This window comes from Manis pentadactyla, chromosome 4, assembly GCF_030020395.1.
Source record: "Manis pentadactyla isolate mManPen7 chromosome 4, mManPen7.hap1, whole genome shotgun sequence".
Classification (NCBI taxonomy): Eukaryota; Metazoa; Chordata; class Mammalia; order Pholidota; family Manidae; genus Manis; species Manis pentadactyla.
In genome coordinates, this window is record NC_080022.1 from 156,449,114 (window position 1) to 156,463,547 (window position 14,434).

Below are 14,434 nucleotides of genomic sequence, written 5' to 3' on the forward strand. Positions count from 1 at the left end.
TATCACCATCTTTTGCCTAGAATCTTATAAAAACCTAGAAACTTTCCTCTAGTCTCCCAGTACCTTTTCCAAGACTCAATACAGGTTGAGTTGTATTAAATCCTTTACTTTCCAACTGAGGTCCATCAGATTATTGCATGAATAGCTGCTTCACAGGAACACTGAGTTGAAATGAGCATGTGAATCTTTCAAGATTCCTCCAGTCTTAAATGTTCTGGGTGAATTGTTAATTCTGCATGGTATATACACAAGAGTTGGCTATACTATTCTCTGTACTTTTCTGTATTAAAAAAATTTTTTGCTAGGAATTAATTGAAATGAAAACTAAGGATGTACCTTGGTCTCCTGCTACAGTATTAATGGTCTGAGTTCTCCCTCGTAACAATTCTTTGTAACTTATTCACCTACTATCTATTTCTTAAAACACAAGTGTCATATTCCTTAACAGAATTCACTACATGTGAATAAAAGTCGGAGATTACCATCTAATGCTTACTATTAGCCCACCTTGTCTCAAATATGACAAAGACTATAATTATAGTTACAGGACATTATCTATATTACCCTAACATTTGTAGGCAGGAAAGAAAGTGGCTAGAAATTCACAGTATATTTAAAACACAATACTTCATATAAAGAAAAGAAACTGATCAGCCAAACAGGAAAACTTATGTTTAATTTGTAGTTTTCAAAAGTAAAATCACTCAGCTGTGGCAAAATAACTACCCTTATAAGGATTTTCCCTGTATTACATACTCAATGCCTACAGTTTTTAATGACACTCTTTCATTTCAAATATGGAACTACGTACATTTAGCAAGCCTAATTCAGCACAGCTGACTGTTCTTTCTTAAATATAGGAAAACACAGTACTTTATACTGTTATCTTCTATGCTAACTCTGACCTACTGATATTATATGAAGTAGCTAAGTTTAAAAGTCCAGTTCAGTGATAATTTTAATGGCAAAACGTAACCATTCTCTTGTCTTTTTTTTCTATTGTTTTGATTAGATTGTTATTCTTCACATTAATGGAAGGAAGACAGAGCTGAAATTAAGCAAAAAAAACTTCAGTTACAGTTCCTTCAGGCTTCTCTCTTAATTCACATTCACTAATAAAGTCACTAAAATTGTTAAAATACACGAAATTCACTTACCTACTAATTTAGCCTGCTGAAAGGAGGACTGAGCCTTAAGGGGTGGTTATGTGCCTACACATACATGTATTTATGCATCAGAGTATATACAGTATGTAATACCTATATGGCAAAGACTAAAATGATACCGGAGCTTGTGAGAAAAGTTAACCTTATTTTTTCATATTAACAGCTTGGAGAGTAACAAAATATAAGCAGAATGAACTATCTCTAGAAACACTCCCCTATGCACAACTTACCTAAAGTCTTCGTGTTTGCTAGGAGAGCTTCCTCGTAAGACAATATGTAGTAAAGCACCAAAAGCTGTGCTGTGATACTGAACCGCTGATTAAGACGCATGTTGTCACCCTGGAGGTAATATTGTAAAGACTTTAAGATACTGTTCAATTTCATGAGTGTTTTTTTTAAAGTAAAAGCATTCAAAATAGACTATTCAGTGCTGCCTCTACCAACCAAGCCCAAATAAATTGGGAGAAACAATGCTGTTTATCCTCAAAGAGACAACTTGAATTAAATTTGAGATGGATGGGGGATGAAAGGCAATATGCTGAACAGTTTTTAAGATAGAAAAAAAAAAAGACTTCAGCTGTTAACAGCAGTCCTATCAGGCTACTTCTGAAAAAGGCTCACAGGAGTCTTAAGTACTATCTGCAATTATGATGAAGAAAATGAAAATAACTCCTAGAAAGATACTGCACATTTAATGTGTGTGAAAAATGCAACTATGTTTCCCCCTAAAAAAATGGACAGAAGACTTCCTTTAAATTTTCCATAAATGAATCTCAATATATGATTCCCAGGAAGTTAAAGAAACCTGTGTTGAATGTGTGAAATGTTACATAGCCCTTTCTTAAGCACACAATCTTCAGCATGCTCCCTTCAACTTTAAAAGGAGTTTTTAGAAGACTTCTTCAGAATGTGCCTATTCAACAAACTACCTGGAACTAATATTTCTACTTTTTGTAAGTGATTTAAAGAAATTTAATCCCATTTTAATTTCAGAACCCTTAGAAAAGCCTAATAATCAGGAAAAACTATGGAATAAATCAGAAGAGTAAACAAAAGAAAAATAAACTAATGAATATAAAAGAACCATTATTTTACCCCAATGACTCCTTGGAAGATATTGAGTATCTCCTGTTCTGTGACTGGCTGATTTGTGGCTTCTGGATTAGATTTAGATGCAGGAGTAAGTATAGAATTTATATATACATCTATCAGAGGAAGTAACTGAGGATGGAGTGGAGTGGAGGTTTCACACAGCTGTCTGTAAATCCAGTCCTAAAAGAGAAGTTTACAGGTAATAAGTCAATTATGGCAACAAGAAAAAGCAAGCAAAATTTTAAAAGCACATACAATTTTATGTGATTTATGAATCAGTGAAACACCCTACTAATTCTTGGTAAGTACAAATATATTATCTAGCTTCACAATTGTCTTTGATTTAAAAATATGAACTACTTTATGTCCTAATAGAGAATATTGTCCAGTGGAAGATAAATCTAAAATGATGAGTCTGGGTTTTCAGTAAGGACTTTGGGTTTTTAATCTATTAGTTTTTAAATAGTGGGAAACCATTGCAAATTCCTACTATACCTGTATTTAGAGCAACATATGTGTTGTCACTGAAGAGCCCACAGAAGAGGACTTTAGGAAGAGGGATAGTTCTTTACAGCAAACCCTCAGATAGTTTAAGAAAGTGGTTTGACATCCACTTATGGGGGACTATCAATTAACTACCAACACAGTCAGAGGACATGTGGAAATGTTGGGTGCACGTGTGGACTCTTAATTCTTACCTATTTCACTGGCTAAAAATAGAGAGAGAGGACACAAGATGGCGGTGTGAGTAGGGAAGCGGAAATCTCCTCCCAAAACCATATACATTTTACAAAATACAACAAATACAACTATTCCTAAAAGACAGACCAGAGGATATAGTACAACAGCCAGGCTACATCTACATCTGCATGAATTCAGCATCTCACTAACGGGGTAACATACAAAGCCACGACACGGCGAGACCCGAACACTCCCCCCAACCCAGCTCACCGGCGGGAGGAAAGGAGTTGAAGCGGGCAGGGAGTGGAAGCCCAGGACTGCTAAATACCCAGCCATAGGAATCCACACCAGGAGCACGGACACACATTGCATGGTGTGCTGGATATTAGGGAAACAGAAAAGTAAAATCTGCGAGCAGCTCCCTGCAGCTGGCTCCCCTGGGACAAAAGAAAAGCGAGTGTTTTCTGAAGTCTTAAAAGGACAGGGACCTCACAGCTGGACGGAAGCATCCTGACACACTCAGCCCAGCAGGCTGAGAATTCTGAGGAGCTTCAGAAGCCCCAGCCCCTGGGAGGCAGCGCAGATCTGAAATTTCTAGTGGCCATAAACAGCCTGCCGCTCATTCCCCCTACTGCATGGCCCCGCTACAGCGGCAGAGCAGCCTGAGAGGGGCCACACACACAGCAGTCGCCCAGAGTCTCCTCCCAGTGCGCAGCCACACGGGCCAGACTCAGAGGCTACAGCTGGCACACGGCTGCCCAGTGCAGGCAGAGGAAGCTGGGTTAGGGTGCAAAGGGGCGCCGTTATCTCAAGAGAGCACACCCGGGCTCTGGTCTACACTAAGGGCTGCTGCCAGTATGCGAGTAACTGGCACAGGCAGCAGAGAGGGGAAGGGTGACCAGCAAGCAGGAAGAGACTTTGTTCTCCCAGCTGACACACATGCCACCCACCTACAACTACCTCTATCACCATGAAAAGGCAGAAGAATTTGGTCTGGTCCAGAATTACCCAGACAAACCCGGAGAGAGGATCGGAGGAGACAGATAAAACCAATCTTCCTGAAAAAGAATTCAAAATAAAGGTCATATACATGCTGATGGGCCTGCAGAGAAATATGCAAGAGCTAAAGGATCAAGTTAGGAGTGAGAATACAAAAATAAAACAATCTCTGGAAGGACTTAAGAGCAGACTGGATAATGTGCAAGAGGCCATTAATGGAATAGAAATCAGAGAACAGGAATACAAAAAAGCTGAGGCAGAGAGAGATAAAAGGATCTCCAGTAATGAAAGAATATTAAGAGAACTACATGACCAATCCAACTGGAACAATATTTGCATTATAGGAGTACCAGAAGAGGAAGAGAGAGAAAAACGGATAGAAAGTGTCTTTGAAGAAATAACTGATGAAAACTTACCCAAACTTGGGGAGGAAATAGTCTCTCAGACCATGGAAGCCCAGAGATCTCCCAATACAAGGGACCCAAGGAGGACAACATCAAGATGTATAATAATTAAAATGGCAAAGATCGAAGACAAGGTCAGAGTAGCAAAGGCAGCCAGAGAGAGAAAAAAGGTCACCTACAAAGGAAAACCCATCAGGCTATCATCAGACTTCTCAGCAGAAACCTTACATGCCAGAAGAGGATGGCATGATATCTTTAATGCAATGAAACAGTACAGCCTTGAACCAAGAATACTGTATCTAGCACGATTATTATTTAAATGTGAAGCAGGGATTAAACAATTCCCAGACCTGCAAAAGTTGAAGGAATTTGCCTCCCACAAACCACCTCTACAGGATATTTTAAAAGGACTGCTCTAGATGGAAGCACTTCTAATGGTAAATAGATGTCACCAAAGAAAATAAAATCACAGCAAAGAAAGCAGAACAACCAAATACTAACTAAAGGCAAAAAAAAATAGAATCAACTATGCAAAAAAGCAGTCAAAGGAAACACAGAAGAGTACAGAATAAAACACCTAACATATAAAGAATGGAGGAAAAAGAATAAGAAGGGAGAGAAATAAAGAATCATCAGATTGTGTTTATGACAGCTTACTAAGAGAGTTAAGTTAGACAGCTAGAGAGTAAAGAAGCTACCCTTGAACCTTAGGCAACCATGAATCTAAAGCCTGTAATGGCAATATGTACATATTTTTCAATAATCACCCTAAATGTAAATGAACTGAACGTACCAATCAAAAGACACAAAGTAATAGCATGGATAAAAAAGCAAGACCCATCTATATGCTGCTTACAAGAGACTCACCTCAAACCCAAAGACACACACAGACTAAAAGTCAAGGGATGGAAAAAGATATTTCATGCAAACAATAGGGAGAAAAAAGCAGGTGTGGCAGTACTTGTATCAGACAAAATAGAGTTCAAAACAAAGAAAGTAACAAGAGATAAAGAAGGATATTACATAATAATAAAGGGGTCAGTCCAACAAGAGGATATAACCATTATAAATATATATGCACCCAAAACATTTGTGGGTCCAAAATATATATGGACCCACAAATGTGAAACAAATACTAACAGAATTAAAGGAGGAAATAGAATGCAATGCACTTGTTCTAGGAGACTTAAACACACCACTCGCTCCAAAGGACAGATCCACCAGACAGAAAATAAGTAAGGACACAGAAGCACTGAACAACATACTAGAACAGATGGACTTAACAGACATCCACAGAACTCTACACCCAAAATCAGTAGGATACACATTCTTCTCAAGTACACATGGAACATTCTCCAGAATAGACCACATACTAGGCCACAAAAAGAGCCTCAGGAAATTCAAAAAGACTGAAATTCTACCAACCAACTTCTCAGACCACAAAACTAGAAATAAACTGTACAAAGAAAGCAAAAAGGTTCATAAACACATGTAGGCTTAACAACATGCTCCTAAATAATCAATGGATCAACGACAAATTAAAAAAGAGATCAAGCAATATATGGAAACAAATGACAACAACACAAAGCTCCAACTTCTCTGGGACGCAGCAAAAGCAGTCTTAAGAGGAAAGTATATAGCAATCCAGGCATATATAAAGAAGGAAGAACAATCCCAAATGAATAGTCTAAAGTCACAGTAATCAAAATTGGAAAAAGAACAAATGAGGCCTAAAGGCAGCAGAAGGAGGGACATAATAAAGATCAAAGAAGAAATAAATAAAATTGAGAAGAATAAAACAATAGAAAAAATCAATGAAACCAAGTGCTGGTTCTTTGGGAAAATAAACAAAATAGATAAACCCCTAGTCAGACTTATTAATAGAAAAGAGAATCAACACATGTCAACAGAATCAGAAACGAGAAAGGAAAAATCAAGATGGACCCCACAGAAATACAAAGAATTATTAGAGAATACTATGAAAACCTGTATGTTAACAAGCTGGAAAACCCAGAAGAAATGGACAACTTCCTAGAAAAATACAACCTTCCAAGACTGACCCAGAAAGAAACAGAAAATCTAAACAGACCAATTACCAGCAACGAAATTGAATCGGTAATCAAAAAACTACCCAAGAACAAAACTCCCGGGGCCAGATGGATTCACCGCGGAATTTTATCAAACATACAGAGAAGACATAATACCCATTCTCCTTAAAGTTTTCCAAAAAAATAGAAGATGAGGGAATACTCCCAAACCCATTCTATGAAGCCAGCATCACCCTAATACCAAAACCAGCCAAAGACCCCACCAAAAAAGAAAATTACAGACCAATATCCCTGATGAACACAGATGCAAAAATACTCAACATAATATTAGCAAACCGAATTCAAAAATATATCAAGAGGATCACACACCATGATCAAGTGGCATTCATCTCAGGGATGCAAGGATGGTACAACATTCAAAAATCCATCAACATCATCCACCACATGAACAAAAATGACAAAAACCTTATGATCATCTCCACAGACGCTGAAAAAGCATTTGAAAAAATTCAACATCCATTCATGATAAAAACTCTCAAAAAAAATGGGTATACAGGGCAAGTACCTCAACATAATAAAGGCCATATATGACAAACCCACAGCCAACATCATACTTACAAGCGAGAAGCTGAAAACTTTTCCTCTAAGATCAGGAACAAGACAGGGAAGCCCACTCTCCCCACTGTTATTTAACATAGTACTGGAGGTCCTAGCCACGGCAATTAGACAAAACAAAGAAATACAAGGAATCCAGACTGGTAAAGAAGAAGCAAACTGTCACTATTTACAGATGACATGATATTGTACATAAAAAACCCTGAAGACTCCACTCCAAAACTACTAGAACTAATATCGGAATTCAGCAAAGTTGCAGGATACAAAATTAACACACAGAAATCTGTTGCTTTCCTATACACTAATGATGAACTAATAGAAAGAGAAATCAGGAAAAAAGTTCCATTCACAACTGCATCAAAAAGAATAGAAATCCTAGTAATAAACCTAACCAAGGAAGTGAAAGACCTATACCCTGAAAACTACAAGACACTCTTAAGAGAACTTAAAGAGGACACTAACAAATGGAAACTCATCCCATGCTCTCGGCTAGGAAGAATTAATATTGTCAAAATGGCCATCCTGCCCAAAGCAATCTATAGATTTAATGCAATCCCTATCAAATTACCAACAGCATTCTTCAACGAACTGGAACAAATAGTTTTAAAATTCATATGGAACCACAAAAGACCCCAAATAGCCAAAGCAATCCTGGGAAGGAAGAATAAAGTGGAGGGGACCTTGCTCCCCAACTTCAAGCTCTACTACAAAGCCACAGTAATTAACACAATTTGGTACTGGCATAAGAACAGAGCCATAGACCAGTGGAACAGAATACAGACTCCAGACATTAACCCAAACATATATGGTCAATTAATATACAATAAAGGAGTCATGGACATACAATGGGGAAATGACAGCCTCTTCAACAGCTGGTGTTGGCAAAACTGGACAGCTACATGTAAGAGAATGAGACTGGATCATTGTCTAACCCCATACACAAAAGTAAATTCAAAATGGATCAAAGACCTGAATGTAAGTCATGAAACCATAAAACTCCTAGAAAAAAACATAGGCAAAAATCTCTTGGACATAAACATGAGCAACCTCTTCATGAACATATCTCCCCAGGAAAGGAAAACAAAAGCAAAAATGAACAAGTGGGACTATATCAAGCTGAAAAGCTTCTGTACAGCAAAGGACACCATCAATAGAACAAAAAGGTACCCTACAGTATATGCGAGAACATTTTCATAAATGACAGATCCGATAAAGGGTTGACATCCAAAATATATAAAGAGCTCACGCACCTCAACAAACAAAAAGCAAATAATCCAATTAAAAAATGGTCAGAGGAGCTGAACAGACAGTTCTCCAAAGAAGAAATTCAGATGGCCAACAGATACATGAAAAGATGTTCCACATCGCTAGTCATCAGAGAAATGCAAATTAAAACCACAATGAGGTATCACTTCACACCAGTAAGGATCACCACCATCCAAAAGCAAACAACAACAAATGTTGGCGAGACTGTGGAGAAAGGGGAACCCTCCTACACTGCTGGCGGGAATGCAAATTAGTTCAACCATTGTGGAAAGCAGTATGGAGGTTCCTCAAAAAACTAAAAATAGAAATACCATTTCACCAAGGAATTCCCATCCTAGGAATTTACCCTAAGAATGCAGCAGCCCATTTTGAAAAAGATATATGCACCCCTGTGTTTATTGCAGCACTATTTACAATAGCCAAGAAATGAAAGCAATCTAAGTGTCCATCAGTAAAGGAATGGATAAAGAAGATGTGGTACATACACACAATGGAATATTATTCAGCCATAAGAAGAAAATAAATCCTACCATTTGCAACAACATGGATGGAGCTAGAGGGTATTATGCTCAGTGAAATAAGCCAGGTGGAGAAAGACAAGTATCAAATGATTTCACTCATCTGTGGAGTATAAGAACAAAGAAAAATACTGAAGGAGCAAAACAGCAGCAGACTCACAGAACCCAAGAATGGACTACTAGTTACCAAAGGAAAAGGGACTGGGGAGGATGGGTAGGAAGGGAGGGAGAAGGGGGTGGGGGGAAAGAAAGGGGGTATTACGATTAGCATGTATAATGGGGGGGCACGGGGAGGGCTGTACAACACAGAGAAGACAAGTAGTGACTCTACAGCATCTTATTATACTGATGGACAGTGACTGTAATGGGGTATGGGGGGGGACTTGGTGATGGGGGAGTCTAGTAAACATAATGTTCCTCATGTAATTGCAGATTAATGATAGCAAAAAGAAATATATATATAAAGAAGCAGAAGATACAATCTAGCTGGAAAATAACTTCACTGGATCGTGAAAACATGTATAATCAAAAGTGATATATCAATGTATATATTGTTCATTGTTCTTTATAAATAAGAGAGCCTCTAAAAAAGGTTCAAGTAGAGTTTTTTACCTCCTGGGATTCAATTTCTTTGGAGAACCTTTTAGCTCTTTCATATAGCCAACTATAACAAATTGAAAACGTATCAAAGTATGTAAAAGTTAGGTGTCCTTGTGACAAATGTACAAATGCTGGCCATGGGTGACCAGTAACTCTGTTCAAGGAACAAAACCCAAGTATAGAAAATGGCAGTTTCTTACTACAGTTTAATGAAATAGCCATATGCTATTACCAAGAATTTAAATGAATTGGTAACATAGAACTCTTATTAAATAACTAAACGGTTATATTATTTATGAAACCTAAAGTTTCTAATTACTGTACTATATAAATGACTAGTAACTAGACTCATTTCATACACAAAATCCAGTCAAGACCTCCAAACTGAAACAGAACTGGGGAAAAAAGCATTAAGTTAGGTTGTAGCTTGAACTATAAATGTAAGTTCATACTTTTATTGACACTTTGTGCTTGGTAAAGGAACGACTCCTGAGGAGCTGGTAAATACAGTGAATAGGCAAAAATCCAGTAATGTTGGCACTCAGGTTGCTGGTGACAGGGACCCGAACTGCATGTGCTGTGACAACCTAAAATGGAAAAATACTGTTAATACATATGATAGAACCAAATATAAAATTATTCTGAAAGACGGAGGATTAGCAGGTAGACTGCCAATTCTTAATACAAGTATGATCCTTAGGAATTAAATTATTTTGAATGATAAGGAAGCATACATTTAAGGTTAGGTAAAGTTCTCTAATTTTTTTTGTTTTTAACACAAATATGTTGACAGTGACATAGTAAGGTAAAAAATTAAAATCTGGAATCATAAAATCCATGCTCAATGACTTTGAATAAGTCACTCTATTTTCTGGGCCTATTTTCACATCCACAAAATGGGACAATACTGTCTTACCTGCCTCAAAAGGATTTTGTGAGGGGAAAAATTTTTGTTTTGAAGCACGTATGTGAATTATAAAGTATCACATAGATATAAAAAGGAATTCTTATTATTATTCTTATATATTATGTCATACACAGACCCCTAATAATCTTTCAAAGACCCTAGCCAAAGTTGTTCAAATTAAACTTAGTTCAAATTAAACACATGAGAAATAACTTAGGAATCTATGCCCTGTGTGTTACTGTAATGTGGGAGTGTATGTGCACTGAAGGCAAAGGGACAGTTTGGTATAGGGATGAGAATATTAATTATCCTAAAAGAAGCAACAATTATGGACCCATGAATATTTTCAGTATTTTATTTTTTTAAACATATTTTTTCTTGCATCCTGAGATTTAAATTGAACAATGAATCTGGGAATTAATCTTAAATTTCACAACAGTGTCCTTCACTGAAAAAATTAAATATCCTTAGAATTACCCATGGACAAAAGTGGGAAGGTCAAGTAAGAACATGTAAATAACAAGTAAAAGGAACTTAGGCTCTAGTTTAGAAATGAACCTTACAACCTAAAGGTTTAAACAGGTCCCTATTTTATTTTTCTTCTGACTAATCCAAATGCTTACCCCTGAGTGAAATTCCCTACCATCAATGTCTAAGACTATACTCTTTAAGTCTCTACTCAAAGTTTCCAAAATACGTAAAGTTAAAGCAGGTTTTTGTGTGCACTAAGTAGTTTTGAAAGTATACTTTAAATGGGATTATTCTTTACAGAAGTTTCAAAGATTAACTAGATCATCATTGGAAACTAAAAAGGAATAGAAAAAGACTGTATTATTCTCTTAAACTGAGACATACAAGTATTCCCCCAAGGAATGTTCTAAGTGGAAGTTATGGAAGTACCTAAGAATAAAGTCAAAAGAAGTACCTGCTCGGTAAAAATTTCCTGAGTGAAGATAGTCTTCATCCTGCTCAAGGAGCTTGGCTTAATTACAATCTAAAACAACCAGAACAAGTCCAACAGGATGTGAAAATATGAAGTATGAAGCACAATTTTCTCTGGTAAACTTATTATCTAAAATGACTATACTATATAAAATTAATGTTCCAGTAATCTGTTTCAGAAGGAGCTTCTGGAACCCAACATTAAAGTGTACTTTTCCTCAGAAACTGAACCAACATCTAAATATGTAAATACTTCTTAGTAAATACTATTATTGGCATTTTAAGTAAGTGGGAAAAAGTGGATTGATTATTCAATAAATGGAGGTGAGGTAGTTACTTTTCTGGGGAATATATATATTTGCACACATAACATCATACCCAAAATAAACTTCAAGTGTACTAAAGATTTAAATGTAAAACATGAAGCCACGAAAACACTAGAAGAAAACATTGGTGACCATCTCTGTAAGCCTAAGGAAAGAAAAACATTTCTAAGCTTAACAGCAAAGAACGAACCACCAAATAAATATTTACTATACTACACACCAAAAACCACACGGCAAAAAAGATGGGGAAAAATCAATTGCAACATAGTTTACTTCTTTGCTTTTAAAGACACTAAGGATTATATGCTACATCACTGCTTTAATAGTCCCTTTTCTGTGTTTTCCAAGTTTTCTTCATTGAACTTCTACTATTCTTGTAATAAATGTTTTCATAATGTATTCTTTCTAAGAGCTCCTGATAAAATTTCAAACTATTAAATAACTAAACTTACTTCAAAATGAAAATAATATATTTTACTTTACAGTACAAGAAAATTTCCAGGCTTAGAAACATCTTCTTTAGAAAAAAAGATTAAAAGAAAAATTACCTTCATCCCCAAAGTGGAACAGACCAAGTCAATGATAGCACTAAGCTGGTTGCTATGAAAGTACATAGCAACCAATAGTAACATCTCCCCAAAAGAAGCAGAGACGCCTGAAGTACTGTTGAAACAGAAAAGAAAATATGAATTTCCAGAGAGGATAAGAAAAGTATACTCAGCTAACTGAAACAAATAGAGTCATCTTACCTCTCAAAATAAGCTTCTTCTTTTATCATCCAACTTAGCCACACTACCATTAGCTGTTCCTGTTCAGGTGTACTACATAAAACATACCAGAATGTCACTGATTTACATCAGATATACTCACATAAGAATAAGAAGGAATTATTTTTGGTAGAAATTATTTTTTCCTTCTCTATTTTGAAATATTAATTCAAATTAATTGATTGTTAAATTGGCCATTGTTATTGAGATATGAAGTAATTCTAGAGATGAAGAATGAGGACCTTTGCTTTTCTTCATGAATGTAAACAGTCTAACCCTCTCAAAGTCTTAATTACTGCATTTGCAAGCCAGAGAGAGTGAACTTCTTCACATTCCTTGGAAAAGAAAAGGCCCTATGGGATTAAAAGGTAAGAAGAACTACATTAATAACTGAAAAACCTAGTGTTAAAACTTAATCATCAAAAAGTCACAAAATGAGTGCTGGGACAGCAAAAAATTAGTCCATCTTTTACCTGGAAAGTAAAATTTAATATAAAGAAACATTTTGAACAGAACTCAAAATTGTAGAAAAATAAGCGATCACTACTCAAAAAAAGAAGACAGCCATGGGCTCATCAAATATGAAAAATGGTTATAAACTATACTAACAGTGACTTTTTAAAAGGGAATGCCTAGATTTAGATTGAAGCAAACAAGTTAATTCTGACTTGTGAAAAGAATTTTCACTGAACTCTTTCTACTTCACTGTAGCATAAATGGGTAAAACAAAAAGCAACTAAAAAGTCTGCTACAAGTTAAGAAAATTAAAAAGGTCATTCTCAACCATACCTAAATCATCCCATGAATAAAATACAGTTTTATGTGGTACAAAAACAACAGCCTTTAGAGCCTGCCAGACCTGAGTGCGAATCCCATCTCTGCTAATTACTAATAGGGTGACCTTGAACAAGAAAATAAAATACTCCTTCTGAACTTTAGCTTTCCTACTCATAAAATGGAGATAAAAATACCCACCTTATATAATGAGGATTAGAGACAATGTTTAGAAATTACTTCAGGTAGAGAAAAAAAGAGCACTTCATTTCATGTACCTAATTTCACACCCTCCTGAAACTCCACTCAAACTACATTAAAAGGGTTTTATTAAAAGTTACAAATGCACATGATGATGAGGAGGAATAACAACACAAAATACTGGAAGATAAAGTGCAAACAGATGAATGGTGACTGACTTAGCAACACAAGAAAACAGAACACTAAGCTGGCAAGAGGGAAAAACCAGTCCATTTTAAAACACAGAATCCTCAAAGGGCTCAGGAATTGACAGCTCCAGGAAGTTCTAGGAGTGAAAGTGAAGACAAAGACTAAATTTTAATGGTTGACAGTCTATGTAAGTAATAAATCCCCAAATCACCTCCTCCATTCTACACAACTATATGAATACTCATCCCTCAGTTAAGAGATTGGAGATTTATTCTCTGGAGATGGTAAAAGAGGGTATCTCTGAACCGAGGGACAACCAGGGATATCTAAAGCACCATTCTGAAAGTTAGATAGAGTTATATGAAAGGTTGTTCTGCAGGCTGAGATCGCCCAGTCCTTAGCCCTCCCTTCTTAATTTTGCTTAAGGGTTTCTTACCTTCACTTTCCAAACAGAATGACAGTCTTCTCTAAAACTGTGTTAGGCCCTCAAGTTTCCCAAATATCCACCTATGCACTCAGAGTTCCAAATATGACTTTTATTTCTTATTCTTAAATATAAACAGACAATCAAGAATTATCAAATTCCTGAAAAAAGCTTCTAACTTGGAAATCAGAGGCCAAAAAAGTGTAGAATAAAAGAAAGTCAGAGAAAAGACACAGCACAAATAAAACCTCCTCAGTCATTACAATCATTATGATTAATATCAGAGAAATCATGTTCCCATGAAGCAACAGATACTATAAAGAAGAAACAGAATAAAAAAGAGCTCTTAGAAATCAAAAACTAAATAGGATTAGAAAGGTAAAAAGTGAAAATGAATCCTAAAATGTAGAATGAGCAATATTTTTTGGAGTAATAAAATGTTCTAAAATTAGATTGTGGTGGTGGCTGCACAATTTGGCATACATAATAAAAACTACTGAATTGAGGAACACTTT

General features: G+C 36.2%; 1 protein-coding gene across 4 annotated transcripts in view; it reads right to left on the reverse strand.

Moving 5' to 3' along the window:
• Window positions 1–14,434, reverse strand: part of INTS2 (integrator complex subunit 2) — a 57,890-nt gene that overhangs the window by 30,046 nt on the left and 13,410 nt on the right. For all 4 annotated transcript variants that reach the window (XM_057501280.1, XM_057501279.1, XM_036911126.2 and 1 more), the window contains exons 10-15: window positions 12,314–12,385; window positions 12,113–12,227; window positions 11,222–11,290; window positions 9,842–9,976; window positions 2,262–2,438; window positions 1,397–1,505 (exon numbers count right to left, since the gene is read on the reverse strand). In XM_057501280.1, coding sequence (XP_057357263.1) covers window positions 1,397–1,505; window positions 2,262–2,438; window positions 9,842–9,976; window positions 11,222–11,290; window positions 12,113–12,227; window positions 12,314–12,385 — 677 coding nt within the window. The remainder of the gene's footprint in view (window positions 1–1,396; window positions 1,506–2,261; window positions 2,439–9,841; window positions 9,977–11,221; window positions 11,291–12,112; window positions 12,228–12,313; window positions 12,386–14,434) is intronic.